At 42.0% G+C, this 18,515-nt stretch overlaps 1 protein-coding gene across 6 annotated transcripts in view; it reads left to right on the top strand.

The window, feature by feature from the left end:
• TPX2 (TPX2 microtubule nucleation factor) overlaps positions 1–18,515 on the top strand; it is a 221,505-nt gene that overhangs the window by 116,237 nt on the left and 86,753 nt on the right. For all 6 annotated transcript variants that reach the window (XM_033962526.1, XM_033962525.1, XM_033962529.1 and 3 more), the window contains 4 exons: positions 5,073–5,250; positions 5,629–5,767; positions 5,958–6,174; positions 14,258–14,356. In XM_033962526.1, the coding sequence (XP_033818417.1) occupies positions 5,073–5,250; positions 5,629–5,767; positions 5,958–6,174; positions 14,258–14,356 (633 nt within the window). The remainder of the gene's footprint in view (positions 1–5,072; positions 5,251–5,628; positions 5,768–5,957; positions 6,175–14,257; positions 14,357–18,515) is intronic.

The raw sequence follows: 18,515 nt of genomic DNA, 5'->3' as shown, positions 1-18,515 counted from the left end.
TGGCTTAGGCAAAACAATTATTATTGATTCAGCCATAGTACCTTTAATATTACCTTTTATAAGTTGTGTCTGATATAAATTTAATAAATGTGGGGAAAGTATATTTTGAAATGTTTTATAAAATTCTACTGTATAACCATCACCACCTGGAGCGGATCCAACTCTAAGAGATCTCAATGCTGTTTCTAATTCTTTTAATGATATAGGTTCATCTAAACTCCGTTTTATATGATCAGGAACCTTAGGTCCATTAATTAAATCTAAAAAATTTTTTCCGTCTTTTTGTCTCTCCAAATAAGGTTCGGAAGAATATAGGTCTTTATAGAATTTTAAAAATTGTTTTAATATTATATTTGTTTGATTTGTTATTATACCATTATCATCTTTTATTCCATTAATATTAGTTCTCCTTTTTTTTACCTTAAGATAATTTGCCAATAATTTCCCTGCCTTATTAGAATTTCCATAATACATTGTTTGCTTGGAAAACAAATCTTTTCTTATCATTTTTGAAGTTAATTCATTATATTTACCTTTTGTTTTCAAAAGAGCTTGTAAAACTTCATATTCCCATTTACTTATCAATTTAGCTTCTAATATTTTTATTTCTTTTTCTAATTCTATATATTGTTTTTTAATCTGTTTCCTAATAAAAGCTGAATATGATATAATATTACCCCTCATAGTTGCTTTAAATGCATCCCATACATTCTCTATAGATGTATCTTCCACTAAATTTATTTGAAAGAATTCGTTAATTTGTGTTTTAAAATTTTCCAAGAATTTGTCGTCCACAAGCAATGCATTATCAAATCTCCAAAGAGGTCTATCATTTTCTAATTGATCTAATTGTAATTCTATCCATACTCCCGCATGATCTGAAATAATAATAGGATCAATGTAGGCTTTAATCACCTGTTGCACTTTATTTGTCGAGACAAAAATATAATCAATTCTTGAAAATGATTTATGAACCTGTGAACAAAATGAATATTCCTGATCATTAAAATGAAGAATACGCCATATATCTTTCAAATCACATGATTGAACCAAATTATCTAGACCTAAAGATTTAATATTTTTACCTGGTTTTTTATCCAATAATGGATCCATTACAGCATTAAAATCTCCAGCCACCACTAAATTAGAAGCAGCCAGTGGTAGTAACATATTCTGTAGCTTTTTGAAAAATTCTGATTGATTCGAATTAGGGGCATATATATTGAACAACGTCAGGGTATCATTTCCCATACTTATATCAATATGTATCCATCTTCCATGTGGATCTGAACTTTTTACTTTAATCTTGGCCTTACATTTTTTATTTATAAGAATTGCAACCCCTGCTTTTTTACCCACTGCTGGAGCAAAATAACATTCCTTTATCCATCCACCTGATAATTTCTGTGATTCTTTCATATTAAGATGGGTCTCTTGCAGACAGTAAATATCCGCATTTTGCTTTTTTAAAAATGTTAATACTTTTTTCTTTTTAATTACATGATTCAGGCCATTGACATTAATCGAATATATTTTAAAAGACATTATACATTTTAATACTTTTCATTATATTTTTCTTCCCCTCTTCTTTTATATTTAAAATTTTAAAAATTTTTTTCACGACACACATATTTATCCCTAATGTATCTAATCCCTTATTTATTTTTCCCTTAATCATTCTAGTAAATATTCTCCTTTTCCCTCCCTTTCCCACCCAATACATCGGTTGCTTAAGGATACACATTGGAAATGTAACCCGAATATTCTCCTCTCCCCAGGCAATCAATATTCAATATTCAAATAAATTTCCCTTCTATCTATCTATATCAATCCTTTATATCTTTAATCATTTTTCCATAACATTTCATTAATGTATCATTATCCATTAAACAATTTTTAATTTATATTTCCTTAGTATTATGATTTTAACATATAATTTATTTTAAACATATATGTAATCATTTTCCTTCTTTTCTTCATATATTTCATATTTTTATATTTCTTCATAGAGACATCAAAACCATCTTAATGTTTTATGTTAAAATATCATAGGTTCTGGTTTAGAAAGAAAATCTTTTAGTTTTTCGGGATCCTCAAAATATAAGGATTTGTCTCCTGATGATACTCTCATTTTCGCTGGATAATATAGACCATATTTAAATCCTTTTTCTTTTAGTAAAGGTCTCATGTCCAATAGTCTCTTTCTTTTATTTGCTGTGTTTTTGGCAAAGTCTGGTAAAAACCATATTCTTGATCCTTTATAATTTAGGTTTTTATCTTTTTTTGCAGCATTTAGTATTTCTAGTGCCTGTTGGTATCTCAGCATTTTGAAAATTATTGGTCTTGGTCTGTCTTTGTTTTCTAAATTTTTAATTGGGATTCTATGCGCCCTTTCTATTTCAATTGGTTGTTTCAAGTCTAATTGTAGTATTTTTGGAATTAAATTTTCAAGGAAAAGGATAGTATTTTTTCCCTCTAAATTTTCTTGTATTCCAAATAATTTAATGTTTTTCCTTCTTCCTCTATTCTCATAATCTTCCAGTTGATCTTTTAATTTATTTAATTCCAGGCTGTCGTTTTTACATCTTTTTGATTCACATTCTATAACTTCCATTTTTGATTCTAATTCAGTTGTTCTTTTGTTATTAACTTCCATTTGTCTATGAATATTTAAAATTTCTTCTTTCATTTCAGACATATTAGTTATAGTTTGCTTAAGCATTTGTTTGATTTGTTTTAGTTCTTCCATGACTTCTGCTTTGCTTAATATGTCTGGTTCTTCAATAGGAAGTGGTATCTTGCTTGGTGTTATTTGGTCTTGTTTCTGTCTTTTTGCAGATGTACCAGCCTCATTTTTGTTTTGTCTGGTGCTTGCCATATTGTTGTTTTCTTTTTCTTGGTTATTCTTATTTCTTAAATTTAGTCTCTTAGTTTTAGGTTTGGTATTCTTATGTTTTTAATCCCTTTTCTTCCAAAGTTTGGTTCTATCTTTTATAGTAGAAATTTTCTTTTCCTTTTTTGCCTTTTTTCCTTTTCTCTTTCTCAGTTATCTGTCTCAATCTTAAATACTCCTTTTTTAATGTCTTTATCACTTTAATATTGGCAAAAAGGTTCTTTGAAGTAAGTGTCAGTTATTTGTTTCCAGTTCTATTGATGTGAAAAAATAAAAAAAAAGAACCAGTAATCCTTTTTTATGGTTCTTTTCCCTTAAGCCCCTTCACTGTTTCAATGAAAGAGGGGGATATTCAGTCCAACAGCATTTCCTTCCTTAAATTTTTCTCAGACTTGTCGGGTTCTTCTACAGATTTAATTCATTACCTCTGTCAGTCACTCTTTTTTAATGACACCCCGCTTCAGCGCTGAATAAAAAAAAATTGTTTGGTAGTCCTTTCTTTTAATTCTCCTCTCACAAGCCCAATCGCAGCCCTGACCGAGGAGAGCAACACTTCATCTAATTCTCTTCCCTTTTTTTTTTGACAAACTTGAAGCAACTGTTTTCTGTTCACTCACAGCGTCTCTCAACTGCCTCGATGTCTTGCCGCTTCAGCTTTTTTCAAAAGTTCCGTTAACCCCTTCCTCTGTCTCCTCTCACACAAGCCCAATCGCAGCTTTGTCAGAGAAAAGCAATTTCAATTCAGTATTTTGTTTATTTAGTAAGATGATATTTTTTCCTTGTCTTCAGCGTCTCGGTGTTCAATCACTGAGAGAAAACGCCGGTATTCCTTTCTCTCAGTTTTCTTCAATCAATCCCCCCTTTCAGCGTCATCAGGGCAATCTATTTTTTCTTTTTCTTTTTTTCCTTATGGGATCTCTTGTATCCGATCGGGACACAAAACTCCCTCAAAATTTCCCCACCAATCTCGCCATTCACCCACATACACCTCGCGGTCTCAGCGCTGCAAGTCTCATGTAACCGCCGAAAACACAAACGGCTCTCTGCCTTTCCGATTCTCGTCAGCTCATATCTCACCTCTACTACAGCAAATTAGGATTTCATTCTTTATCTTTTGTTCAGCTTCCTTTATATATATTTTTTATATAATTATTCAGAAGGAAAAATTTTTTTTATATTTCGTTGCCTGGGTGTTGAGGAGCTTCACGATCACACCTCCATCCGTGCTCGCGTTAAGCCACGCCCCTTTTTCACCTGCTTTTTGAGGTGTATAGGCAGACTACTTATTTATTTACTTCGATTTCTATCCCATTCTCTCAGAAGCTCAGAACGGTTTTCAAGTAGACATTCACAATCGTTTGAAGACAGACTACAAATAAGTTACAATAGACAATAACAGAGCTTATTCTAGAGACCAGACTGGTTATATCAAAGAGAAGCATATTGAGGAGGCAGTTTTTAATGGCCCGTCTGGCGGAAGAGGGAGGTCTTTACTGCTCTGCGGAAGGTCATTAATGATTCTAGTGACCTGATCTGTGTGAGCAGTCGGTTCCATAGCTGAGGTAGGAAATGGCTGTAGGATCGTTTATACACCGTACTCATTTGGAGGGATCTCCCTGCTGGAATGCTGAGTCTTTGTTCTGCTTTGGAGCAGAGGGGGCAGTTAGCGGTGTATAGGCATAGCTTGAATGCTGTGTAGGCTGGGGTTTTTTGGTAGAATCTCTTGTATGTCATGACCAGGGCTTTGAAGATGCATCACTTTTTGACTGGTAATCAGTGAGCTGCATAGAGTGCTGGAGTAATGGGGTTATGGTAGTTGAGGTTGTATAGGAGTCAAATTGCTGAGTTCTGGATTGTTTGGAAGCGTTTTAGATCTCTTGCAGCGATGCCATTGAATAGGGAGTTGCAGTAGTCTAGTCTAGAGAGTACGTAGGCATATAGCACTTGGGCTAAGTTTTTTTCTGGGAGGTAAGGGTAAGTTAATGGTGATCTCAGAGACCGAAGAGGTGCATAAGGGGGTTAACTTAGTGCTTGCATAGTCTCATTTTGTCTGAGGGACCTGAAACTGGTGCTTCATCTTGCTGTTCTGGAATAATGCCTGTTCTTTTGAAAATACCAGACTTTTATAATTACTTTCATTCTGGTTTGTTTTTTGTTTTGTTTTTTAAATAATCTACAGGCACGAATTCCAAAAGGAGGTCATACCAAACCCAAACCCTTCAACTTATCACAAGGGAAGAGGGAACATGAGGATACTGGATATAGCGAGTTCATATCCACAGCTCAGAAAGTTGAGGCTTTCTACAAGCGTACTCCACCTCGATACCACTTAAGAAGCAAGCAGAGGGAGATGGAAGGTAAAACTCCTAAGAACTTAATCCCTACACATGATGATACTCAGTTTCTGCAACTAAAGGAGCTGGGATTTTCAAAACTTTCTTACAGCATCTGCACAATGCTCTTTGCTCAACATATTCTCTCAGTGCCTTGTGTCAATTATAGCTTACCTTTGTAGCTTGAGGCATTTGAAGGCACCTATATAACATTGTCAATAATCTGGGTCCAATGAACATTAGCACTAGCTTTCACCAGAACTAGTCTTTAACTCTATAATACCCATCTGTAAGCACAAAGACTCTATTGTGATTAGAACACAGCTTGGTTTGTGATTCATTTTAGGTTAATTTGTGGATGGTGAAAAAAGACTTACTTGCTTTCCTTGATTCTTGTTGCAGGGCCATCTCTAGTCAAGCATGGAAAACTCAAACTAACAAATCCAAAAACTCCTCAACTACAGACTAGATGCCGTCAACGCCCTGTTACATGCAAAAGTACAGCTGAGTTGGAAGCTGAAGAGCTGGAGAAACTGCAACAGTAATTAAGATTGTGTTACTGCTGATCTATAGGGAAAATGTCTAGAATGTTAGCGACACATGGATTTGTGCTTCCTTTTAATTTCTCAAAGCAATTGGCTGGCTTCAGGTTAAGAATTTAAATGGCATGTTTTATTGGCCGCCTGATCCCTGTCATTGATTTTTTTTTTTTTTTTCCCCTCCTTCTGCAGGTACAAATTCAGAGCTCAGGAACTAGATCTCAGGATTCTAGAAGCAGGGCCAATCTTACCCAAGAAACCCACTGTTAAAAGTCCTACTAAACCAGTTGGCTTTGATTTTGAAATAGAGAAAAGGATTCAAGAACGTGCAGAAAAAGTGGTTGAGGAAGAAGAGAGATTTGTCTTCCATTCCAGACCATGTCCAACCAAAATCTTGGAAAATGTTGTGGTGAGTAGCTATAGAAATAGAGGCAAAAAACAAAACAAAACCCTGCAACAACAAGATGATAAAGGCTCTAAATAGTCTCTTATTAACAAGAATCAGGTGATCCCAGGTAGATATATCCAGACTTCAAAAGAGTTCAGAACATTGCCCAACATGTTTCAGCGCCGTGTCAGGGGTGGAAATGATTCATTAAATCTTGAGTCTGATCTATATCTAAATAATATCTATAGAAACAACATAATAACAATTAATAAAATATAACATATAATAAAAGTAACAAACCAAAGACAAAAGAAAAGAACCCTAGAAGAAATAGAGCACATTGCACTACTCATTGATAGCAAACAGAGCATTTTGAAGCAGTATTAAACACTAATTAGCTTATCTAAGCTAAAATGGCTTACCAGTATTGCAGAGATTTGACAAACAGAAGCTGCCCAAACCAAATTGTAATTAAAAGAATTTATGGGGATCACGTGACGCCATTCTCGGGAGAGGACGCTGTTTGGAACGTCTCCTGCCGCCCTCTCAAGATCCCTGGTTTTCTCAATTGTTTGGGCGCCTTTCTTTTCCACTACAATTTAGACTTTGTGCACGTAATCTTCCACTGCTTTTTAGAACACTTTCAATGCCACTATGGGCTATGGCCGCAAAGGGGACAAAGAAGGACCGCAATTGGGCCCGTGGTACTGAAGAGAAAATGGCGGCACCTCATAGTTCCACGAGCTCCTCTGTGGGCTCCGCCTGGGTTGCTGAAATCACATCGGAGGTGACCATAGCGTTAAAAACTATTGGAAAAGCATCCACTCCCCATTGATGCCAAACTTGCCCAACTGCAGGATAAATTAGATGATGTGGGCTTGGGCCTTGGTCCTTTGCCTCACTTATATGTTGTAGAAAAGTAACTGAGTGAGTGTCGTGGAAATTGCACAACAAAAATATCTTCAACGCCTGGCAGCTCTGGAAGATAGGATTGAAGACTTGAACAGGACCCGACAAAATAATCTCTGTTTCTGTTAACATCCCTTCTGGATTCCATATGCTAGGTGTTCAATCCCAACCCGCAATCTGAGTGCTGCAGAAATCCAACACTTTTCTGAGCATAGAAACACAGAAAAATGACGGCAGAAAAGGGCCATAGCCCATCAATTCTGCCCACTCTATTGACTCTCCCCCTTAACCCTCTCAGAGATCGTGTTCTGATGACCCATCCCCTTAACTCTACCCTCTTAGAGATCCGACATGGACATCCCATTTATTCTTAAAATCTGGCACGCTGTTGGCCTCAACCACCTGCAATGGAAGATCATTCCAATGATTAACCACTCTTTCGGTAAAGAAATACTTCCTGGTGTCGCCATGAAATTTTCCGCCTCTGATTTTCAGCGGATGCCCTCTTGTGGCCGAGGGCCCTTTAAGAAAGAAAATATAATCTTCCACCTCGAGACGACCAGTGATATACTTAAATGTCTCCTCTCTCCCTGCATTCTTCGAGAGAGTATAGCCGCAATTTGTTCAGCCTTTCCTTGTACGAGAGATCCTTGAGCCCCGAGACCATCCTGGTGGCCATTCGCTGAACCGACTCAACTCTCAGCACATCTTTACGGTAATGTGGCCTCCTGAATTGTACACAGTACTCCAGATGAGGTCTCACCATGGTTCTGTACAATGGCATTAGGACCTCGGGCTTCCAGCTAACAAAACTTCTATGGATGCAACCCAGCATTTGTCTAGCCTTGGATAAAGCCTTCTCCACTTGATTGGCAGTTTTCATGTCTTCACTAATGATCATCCCTAAATCTCGTTCTGCTGCAGTTCTAGCCAAGGTCTCACCATTCAATGTGTACGTTCTGCACGGATTATTGTTGCCAAGGTGCATGACCTTGCATTTTTTAGCGTTGAAGCTCAGCTGCCAGGTCAAGGACCATTGTTCCAATAAAAGCAGGTCCTGCGTCATATTGTCGGATAAATCACTGTTACTTACAATGTTACATAGCATATGCTCCACCCTATTAGCCTGAGAGGTAAAAAACATATCCAGTTACAATTTCTGCAAGCAATCCATGCAGAAGTCTTTTGCAGTTGCTCTGCTTCTTTTCTTGGGTATTTTTCACTTAAAGTTTACTTTCTTGATGGCTTCAGTGCCTTGAGGCACCTTTATGAGTCCCCTGTTGGAGGAAAGGACGCAGTCCTGCAGTGCCGGACTTCTGCTTCACAGAGAAACTGGTGGATCTATGGAACCATGTTCCACCCTGCCATGTTTCACCCTTCCTAAACTCGGGGTCCATTCCTCTGGGAGTTTGCTTGCTTACTGACCTTGTCACAGGTTTCTAGTGCAGACTGAGTGCGTCTGGACAGTGTCTATTCACCAGACTCTTTGGATCCATCTTTGGGCTGGTGACAGTGCCTCAAAGGCTAATTTAAGCAGACTTCCTTTCAAGGACTAGCTTCTTTTTGGTAAAGGTCTAGATGACCTAATCCCTGATGTTGCCAAGCGCTACCCTAAGTCTCTCCCTATGAACAAGTTTCACCTGACATCGTGAGGGGATTGTAGTGCTTTTCGTTCCTCCCTTAGGTGTCATGGATCTGCAGGTTCTTCCTCCCAGAGATATCCCCAGTGCTATGCCCCCATTACAAGAGTTCTAATTCCAGGCACCCTCAGGTCTCAGGTTCCTGTGCAGTGGCTGTGCCTAAAAATCCCTGATGCTGCCAGGGGTCAGGCGGGGCTTCCTCATATCAGAGGCCGACTTCTTAGTTTTATCAGGAGTGAACTCGACTTTCATCAGATCAATAAGTGCTAGCTATCATTCAGGAGGGGCACAAGGCAATCCTCTTTTGCCTGCCTCCTGGACTCCAGCAGGTCTACCAGAAAAGGAGTCCAGGGTCCCCGTTACTCTGCAACATCTCTTGGACATCGAAGTGATGGAACTGTTTCAGAACACGAATTGACATTGTACTACAGAAAGGCTCAGAGGATTGGAGACCCGTTTTAGATCTAAAGTCAGTCAATCGCTTTTTGCAGATTCCTCATTTACGCATGGAAACATAGCAGACAGTGATAGCTGCTGTCTCTCCAGGAGAGTTTCTAGCGTCCTTGGATCTTAACAGAGATTTACCTCCATATTCTGATCTACCTGGAGCATCACAGTTTTCTGTGTTTTCCATGTTCTGCAATAGCATTTCCAGTTTGCAGCTCTACCCTTTGGCCTTGTGATGGTGCCCCACACTTTCTCCATGGTGATGGTAGTTGTGGCAGCTTTTTTCCACTGGCAGGGTATCCAGGTGCATCCTTTCTTGGACAACTGGTTGATCCGGAATCTGTCTTGTCAGGAATGTGAAAGTGTGGTGGAGATGGGGGTCTCTGCTGCAGGCACTGTCAATTTCAGGAAGAGCTGCTTGATGCCCTCCCAGTCCCTGGAGTATCTGGGCATTCTATTCAACTCCAGAAAGGGTCTTGTATTTCTTCCTGAGGTACTCGGACAGAAACTTGAACATATCTGAGATCTCTTGAACCATCTGTCTCCTATGGCCTGGCATTATCTGCAGGTTCTGGTGTCAATGGCAATCTAGGAGGTAGTCCCCCAGGCCAGAGCACATATGCGCCCTTTATAGGAGTGCCTCATTTCTCGGTGGTCTCCGCAGCATCATCCCCTTCAGATGCCGCTCCTCTGTACGGTGCTAGCTCACAGCAGCGTGAGATGGTGACTTCAAGGGCTGGCTTCTTTGGATTTCTGAGTGGATGACTCTTATGACGGATTCCAGCCTGTTGGGTTTCTCACTGAGGGAATCGCTCTATTCAGGGGCAGTGGACTCCTCATCCAAAATATTGGTCGATCAATCATCTGGAGCTTCGGGCAATTCAGCTAGCACTACTCGCTCTTCAGACAGTTCTGGAAGGGAAAGCAATGCGAGTATTCCAGTGTACATAAATCATCAGCGGTGGTGTATATAAATCATCAAGGGAGCACAAGAAGTGCCTTCCTGGGCCAGGAGGCTCACATGCTGTACCGCTGGGCGGAAGTACTTCTGGGCAGGCCCTTTTGCCTGAGTCATCAATATCAAGGCAGACTTCCTCAGCTGATGGGTCCTGGACCCAGTAGAGTGACACCTTTCGTGAAAGGCGTTCCTTCTGATTGTACAGCACTGGGGTCAGCCCCTGATGGACTTGATGGCTTCAACAGAGAACTTGAAGGACAGGCGCTTTTTCAGTTGACGAACACAGTACGAGAGCCTAGGGATGGATGCCTTGGTTCAGCACTGGCCAGCTCACGAGCTCCTGTACATGTTCCCTCTGTGGCCTCTGGTCAGTTGGGTTATCCGCCAGATAGCTATGCATCCTGGCCTTGTGATTGTAGTAGCTCCAGATTGACCTTGTTTCACGTTTTATGTGGATCTCATCCATCTTCGGGATGAGACAATTCAGCTTCCTCTTCATCGCTACCTTCTCTTTCGGAGGCCAGTGCCCATGGAGAACCCATGGCGCTTTGATCTTAAGACATGGCTCTTGAGTGCTCAGCCTTGATGCAGCTTAGTTTGACTCTTTTACACTCAAACTATGGCTTCTTATGCCACAGCCTGGAAGGCTTTCCAGCAGTTGTGTGCTACAGACCAGGTGGAGCCTGTGAGGGCTCCCATTTCGTGGTCCTGGCTTTCTTCAGGTGGACCTACAGAAGAGTTAGAGGTGGCCTCACTTCATGTTCCAGTTGCAGACATTTGTGCTTTAGAGCATGCAAAAGTGCTGGTTCATGTTCTGCTCTTCCAGATGTGTCCAGGTTTATGAGAGGGGCACTTCGTTTCCGACCTTCCTTACGTCTTCTTTTCCCTTTGTGGGATCTTAACATTATTCTTCAGGGCTTTGGGGAAGACCAATTTGAGCCACTGAAGGATGCTACTTTTTTGGATCTCATGATCAAGTCTGTCTTTCTGGTCACCATTGTCTTGGCATGGCATTTTTTGGATCTTCAGGCTCTTTTGTTCAGGGAACTCTTTCTGTACCGTCCTTTCTAATGAAGGTGGGTTCCCCTTTCATGTCAATCAGGAGGTTCGTTTGCATTTCATTCCATAGGCTCGGAGCAAAAGGATCGGATCATGCGCAAATTGGATGTAGGGAGGGGTCTTGCTCCACTATTTGGAGAGAACTAATGATTTCAGGCTGTCTGATCTCCTTTTTTGTTCTGATTGCTGCGCCTCGCTGTGGTCGGCTGGCATCCAAGTCCTTGATTGCTCGATGGATTCGAATGGCTATTTCCGTGACTTTCATCGCATTCTGCAAGCAGCTTCCAGTTTCTCTTAAAGCCCACTTGACTAGAAGCGTTGCTGTGTCATGGGCAGAGTATCATGCGATTCATCCCAAGGAAATTTGCAGGGTCGCTTCTTGGTCCTCGCTTCATACCTTTACACTGTTTTACCAAGTGGATAGGGCAGCTCGATTTGATGCCACTTTTGGGACCTTGGTTTTGGGGGCAGGCTTTTCTGTCTATCCCTGCATGCTACCATTGCTTTTGGTACGTCGCCTAGCAATTCCTAATCCACAACTGAACTTTTCCACCTATCCCATGAGTCTTTAATTTTCTCAAGATCCTCACATGAGGAATTTTATCAAAAGCTTTCTGAAAATTCAGATACACTACATCAACTGGCTCACTTTTATCTACACCTTCAAAAAAGTCAAGCAAATTGATCAGGCAAGGTCTCCCTCAGCTGAACCCATACTGACTCTGTCCCATTAAATCATGTTTGTCTACGTGTTCCACAATTTTATTTTTTACAATTGCATCAGTGGGATCATCCAGTGTTCGACCTCATGGCAACCGCCAAGAACAGGAAGGACAGGTTTTATAGTCGTCGGCGGGAGGCTGGCAGTGAAGGCCTGGACGCTCTGATGCAGTCGTGGCCTCGGGGCAGTCTCCTCTATGTCTTTCCTCCGTAGCCCATGATAGGATGCATTTTGCATTGCATTGCAGAATACGAGGGCCCAGTGATCTTGGCTCCAGATTGGCCAAGGGAGACCATGGCTGGTCAGGGACTTCGACTTCTCTGCCACCATCGTCTTTTTACTCAGCGATCAATCACTCTGCAGGATTCGGACCACTTTGGTATTATGGCATGGCTCTTGAGCGCGTGGCCTTGACAGCCAGTGGCTACTCGACCGCAGTTGTTGCTCTGTTACTGCATGGCAAGCGAAAGTCCACGGTTGTGGCTTATGCAAAAGCATAGAGGTGTTACCAGGTTTGGTGTTCAAGTCCCCAGGTCGATCCCTCGGATGGTTCAGGTTCTGGTTTTTCTATAGGATGGCCTGAAAAAGGGTCTGGCTTTGTCTTCCCTCAGGGTGCAGATCACGGGTCTTTCTTGTTTGGATCCTGTATTGCTCAGAGGCTCCCTAGCACAGATGTCTGTTTCTTGAGAAAAGCGATTCAGCTTAGGCCTCTTTTGTGCCTCCCATGCCCAACGTGGAATATGAATCTGGTTTTTCACTCGCTGGCTTGTCCACCATATGAACCCCTTGAACAGGCCTCGTTGAAGGATCTAACCATTAAGACTGTTTTCCTGGTTGTGGTTACATCTGCCCATAAGGTCTCGGAGCTTCAGGCCCTTTCCTGCGGATCACGGATTCTGCAGTGTTCTTGCAACCTCCTGAAGGTGGTTTCTGTCTTCCATTTGAATCAAGAAGTTTGTCTTCCGACATTCATACCCTTGGGTTCCAGGGATCGGATTTGCGGTCCATGGATATTCGCTGCCTCCTTCTGCGTTATTTGGAGGTCACCAATAAGTTTTGCCTCTTGGAACATCTTTTCGTTCTCTTGGGTGCTGCTCGTCAGGGAAGGCCTGCCTCTAAGGCTACCATTTCTAAATAGATTTGTGCAGCTATTTCTGATGCCTATGTGATGGCTGTGAAAATGCCCCCTTCCTCCTTCCCTTTGATGGGGTCCAGGCTCATTCCATGAGATGTATGTCTTGGGCAGAATCTACAGCATTTTCACCGGCAGAGATTTGCAGGGTGACTACATGGTCTTCCCTGCATGCCTTTAGCAAGTTTACCAAGTTGGATTGATGTGGCGGCCAAGCAGGATGCTGCTTTTTGGGCTTCAGTATTGGCAATGAGCTCATCGGTCCCTGGTCCACCTTTGATGTTTAGGGACTGCTCTGTTACGTCCCATCTGTCCCCAGCATAAAGGGGAATTGTACAAGAACGAAAGATTAGGTTCTTAACTCTGCTAATCTTCTTTGTTGTAAATCCACCATTTATGCTGGGGACCCGCCCTATTTCTGTCCGATTAGCAGATCGCTTGGCCGTTTACTGGTAAGCTGGATTTCATTCTCAGACCTGCCTTCCTAAGAATGTCATCTGTTTAACTATGGAGTTTGGTTAGAGAGGTTCCAGGGTTATCACCCCCTTCTGACTGTACAGGCTTTTTCTACCTTTAACCCTGTTTTATGTTTCAGGTTTTAATGTTGCATAATCTATTTTCCAATTTGCATTGTTGCTGTTTTGAATGTTTGGCAGGGAGTTCCCCGTTTCCCTCTTTTGTTTCTTATTCTCTTTTAGAGATGCCTGGCTGCTTGAAAACTAACTGATGTCCAGGGAGCATGCTCCAGTAGATGAGAGCAGGGGGTGGAACTGAAATTTCTATCAAGTGAAGTTCCTATAGATCTTGGCTGGCCAAGATACATAACATCCATCTGTCGCCAGCATAAAGGGTTGATTTACAAGAAAGAAGATTAGCAGAGGTAAGAACCTAACCTTTCGTTATATGTAGATTAGGCTCAAGATTTAATGAACAATTGACACCCCTGATACAAGTGCCAAGGCACTGAAACATGTTGGGCAATGTTTTGACCTGATTTGAACTCTTGATATGTACCTGAAATGTTGTAGTGAGACAGATTGCTTCACGTTAGGGGTGAGATGATGATGAAATGCTAAGCTAAAAAAGGTGTCTGGTGTTAAAAAATAGAAGAATTTTAGAGCTTCTACCTTTCTATGGGATTGGAATTAATCCAGTGCCTGTAACAACTGTGTGGAATGTGAGGAATTTAGGTGACTGTTCACTTTTTGTAGGCTAATGCTTTTATCTCGATCTGGCAGGGTGTTCCAGAGAAGAAGGCTCTTCCCATTACAGTTCCAAAATCTCCGTCCTTTACACTAACTAACAGAATCCGTGTTCTGCATCAAGATGAAGAGAAGGTAAGGACAGATTTTGTCACTTTTAGTTTTAAATGTTTTTCAGCAAACATTCTTCTGCAGATGAGCAGGACTGTGCTGTCATCAATCAATGAATTATGCTAAGCACATAAAACCTGGAATTTAACTCAAGCTAAATAAGTGATTATGTAAACTGTAAATAATTGAATCTGTAGTTTTACCTGCAAGGTCCCTTCTTTTCCTCAGATATCACAGATAAGAACATAAGAATTGCCATACTGGGACAGACCAAAAGTCCATGAAGCCCAGTTTCCAACAGTGGCCAACCCAGGTCATAAGAACATAAGAATTGCCATCTCCGGATCAGATCCTGGGTCCATCAAGTCCAGTGATCCGCACACGCGGAGGCCCCACCAGGTCTACCCTGGCATAGTTTTAGTCCCCATATCACTATATGCTTCTCAAGGGAGATGTGCATCTAATTTACCCTTACCCGTATCACTCTATGCCACTCTTAAGGAAATGTGCATCTAGTTTACCCTTAAATCCTAGAACGGTGGATTCTGCAATTACTTCCTCTGGGAGAGCATTCCAGGTGTCCACCACTCGTTGCGTGAAACAGAACTTCCTGATATTCGTCCTAGACCTGCCCCCCCCCCTCTCAGCTTCAGTCTATGTCCTCTTGTCCGTGTCACATTGGACATTGTAAATAACTGCTTTCCCTGCTCCATTTTGTCGAATCCTTTCAGTATTTTGAAAGTCTCGATCAGATCCCCTCACAGTCTCCTCTTCTCAAGGGAGAACAACCCCAGTCTCCTAAGTCATTCTTCGTAGTCCAGGTTCTCCATACCTTTCACTAGCTTCGTTGCTTGTCTCTGCACCCTCTCTAGCAGTTTTATATATCCTTCTTTAGGTATGGAGACCAATGCTGGACGCAGTATTCCAGGTGCGATCTGACCATGGCTCTGTAGAGCGGTATTATAACTTTCTCTGATCTACTCGTAATTCCCTTCTTTATCATGCCTAGCATTCTATTTGCTTTCTTCGCCGCTGACGCACATTGCGCCAACGGTTTCAGGGTCCTATCTATCAGTATACCCAGGTCCTTTTCCAGTTCGGTCTTTCCCAGAGTTACACCTGACATACTATACTTGTGATCTTCATTTTTTCTGCCTAAATGCATCACTTTGCATTTTTCCACATTAAAATTCATCTGCCATTTATCTGCCCACTTCTCCAATTGATTCAATTCGCTCTGGAGTTCCTCGCTGTCCTTCTGCGATATGATTGCCTGGCATAGCTTTGTGTCGTCTGAAAACTTGATTTCACTGGATGTTCCTTCTTCCTAGTCATTTATGAAAATATTAAATAAGATGGGTCCAAGTACCGAGCCCTGGGGTACACTGCTAGTCACTTTTTCCCATTCTGAGAACTTCCCATTTATGCCTACTCTCTGTTTTCTGTTCTCTAGCCATTTGCTTATCCATCTTAATATATCTCCCTCTATTCCATGGCCTTGTAATTTCCTGAGAAGTCTTATATGTGGAACCTTGTTGAACGCTTTCTGAAAGTCCAAGTATACAATATCCACCGGTTCTCCACTATCAATTTGTCTGTTCACTGTTTCAAAAAATTGGAATAGGTTCGTCAAACATGATTTCCCTTTCCTGAACCCATGTTGACTGGCTCTCATCAGGTCATGTGTGTCTAGGTGCCGGACTATGCTATCTTTGATCAACGCTTCAACCATCTTTTCAGGAACAGACGTGAGACTCACAGGTCTGTAGTTGCCTGGCACGCCTCTCGATCCTTTTTTAAATATTGGTGTGATGTTTGCTATCTTCCAATCGTCTGGTATCTGTCCTGTTTTGATTGACAAGTTGGCAAGTTTTTTGCAATAGTTATCCGATTTCAAATTTCAGTTCTTTTAGGACTCTCGGATGAATTCCGTCCGGTCCAGGAGATTTATCACTTAAGTTTGTCAATCTGGTCCAAGTCCACTTCTACTGTGATGAGGCTGTCCTGTACGACTCCCTTGAACACTTTCACTGTGTCAGGTATTGTTGAGGTGTCTTCCTTTGTAAAGACTGATGCAAAGAAGGAATTCAGTCTGTCTGCAATTTGTTTTTCATCCTAGACGCACCCTTTCCTCCCAGGTCGTCCAGTGGTCTCACCGCCTCCCGTGCAGGTTTTTTCCCTTTTACGTATATAAAAAAGGGCTTGAAATTTTTGGCCTCTCGCGCTATTTTCTCCTCGTAGACCTTTTTGGCAACCCTCACCGCATTGTGACATTTTTTTCTGATCATCTCTATGTGTTCCAAGCTTCGGATGTTTTCATGCGTTTCCACGTCTTAAAGGAGTCCTTTTCATTTATGGCTTCCTTCAGCTCTTTGGTAAGCCATGCCGGCTCTCTTTTGCCTTTGGTTTTCTTTACTTTGGACATCCGCGGAATGTAGAGGCTTTGTGCTTCTGTGATAGTATTTTTCAGTAGGGACCATACCTGTTCCACCGTTATGACTTTGCCCATCTTTTTCTTGATCCGTTTTTTCACCATGGCTCTCATGCTGTCTTATCTTCCCTTTTTAAAGTTTAAAGTCGTGGTTGAGGTTTTGATACCTTTCCCGACATCAAGTTTGAAGTTGATCATATTGTGATCGCTCATCACCAGCGGGACCGTGTCTTCTACTTCCTTTGCCGGACCCATAATGCCAAGGTGACGTTTCCTCTCGTCGGTTCTACCATCTGTTCCAGGAAGCAGCCCCTAGCACTTCCAGGAACTTTGCCTCCTTCCCACAGCTGGAGGTTCCCAGGTCCCAGTCTATCCCTGGGAAATTGAAATCCCCCAAGATTATGACATTACCTGTCTTACATTCTTGTTTAATTCCCTCTATCATTTCCGAGTCTGTCTCTTCTCTCTGTCCCGGCGGTCGGTAGTAAAGGCCAATGTTTATGTCATTATCGTTGTATCTGGGAATCCTGATCCAGAGGTTTTCCAGCTTCTCTTTCTCTTCCGCCATAGTCTCTCTCACAGATTCTAATCCTTCCCGAACATATAGGGCAATACCTCCACCTTTCTGCCCCACTATCTTTTCTGTACAGTTTGTGTCCCTGTAGTACTGTGTCCCATTTGTTTTCGTCATTCTACCATGTTTCTGTTATGCCAATGATTTCCAGTTCGTTGCTTTTTGCTATTGCTTCTAACTCTCCCATTTTGTTTCCCAAACTTCTAGTATTCATATACATACATTTGAGTTCCCTTTGTGTTACCTTCTTGGACTTTTTAAGCTTAGCAGTATCTACTGTTTCTTCCACAGTATCCTTTTCTGCTGCTGTGTTGTCTTCCTCATTTGCTTTGTGGTCCACCCCTCCCATGTCTGAGTAGTTGTCCATAATTCATTCTACAGGGCATCCTGTCACCCGGGCCATCGACTGGTGATAGACTGTCGGCTTTCCCCTGTCCTTTAGTTTAAAGCCTTCTCTATGGCCCTTTTCATGTTGCCTGCCAGTACTGTTACTCCTTCCTTGTTGAGCTGCAGTCCGTCTTTTCTGTAGTACTTGTTTTTTCCCCAGAACGCCGTCCAGTTGCGCACAAAGTCAAAGCCTTCCTCTTCATACCATTGTCTCATCCAGGCGTTGATTGCTTGCAATTCCCCTTGTCTCTTTGCATCCGCTCTTGGTACCAGGAGGATCTTGGAGAAGGCCACCTTCACCTCCCTGATCTTCAATTTTCTTCCGAGTGAGAGGAGCTTTCCCTTCATCTCTTCCCTGTCATACTTCCATCCGCTCACAACACAGCAGTGTCCTCTTCCCCAGCGCTGTCTATGATCCTGGAGATCCTGTTGGCCACATTCTTCACTCTTGCTCCAGGCAGGCAGGTGACGATTCTATCCTCTCTCCCTCCTGCGGTGTGGCTGTCCACATGACGTACGATGGAGTCTCCCACAATGATCCCCATCTTCTTTATTCGGGGTTTCCTTGGGGGTCGTAGGTAAACATCCATGGTATAGGACCAATCTTCTCCCTCCTGTGGTACTCCTGAGGTTGTTTTCTGTTCTTTGGGTGGGGGGACGTCCCCATGCAGTCTCCCTCTTACTCCTGGTGTGCGATCGCCCCTTATCTCTGCTTCCGTTCTTCCAGAATTTCTTCTCTTCTCTCGTCCAAGCCTTCTTCCTGGGTTGTTCGGGTACAGTTCTCCACATGC

The sequence above is a fragment of the Geotrypetes seraphini genome, chromosome 11, assembly GCF_902459505.1.
Source record: "Geotrypetes seraphini chromosome 11, aGeoSer1.1, whole genome shotgun sequence".
Taxonomy (NCBI): domain Eukaryota; kingdom Metazoa; phylum Chordata; class Amphibia; order Gymnophiona; family Dermophiidae; genus Geotrypetes; species Geotrypetes seraphini.
This window is presented reverse-complemented; position numbering and strand designations above follow the sequence as displayed.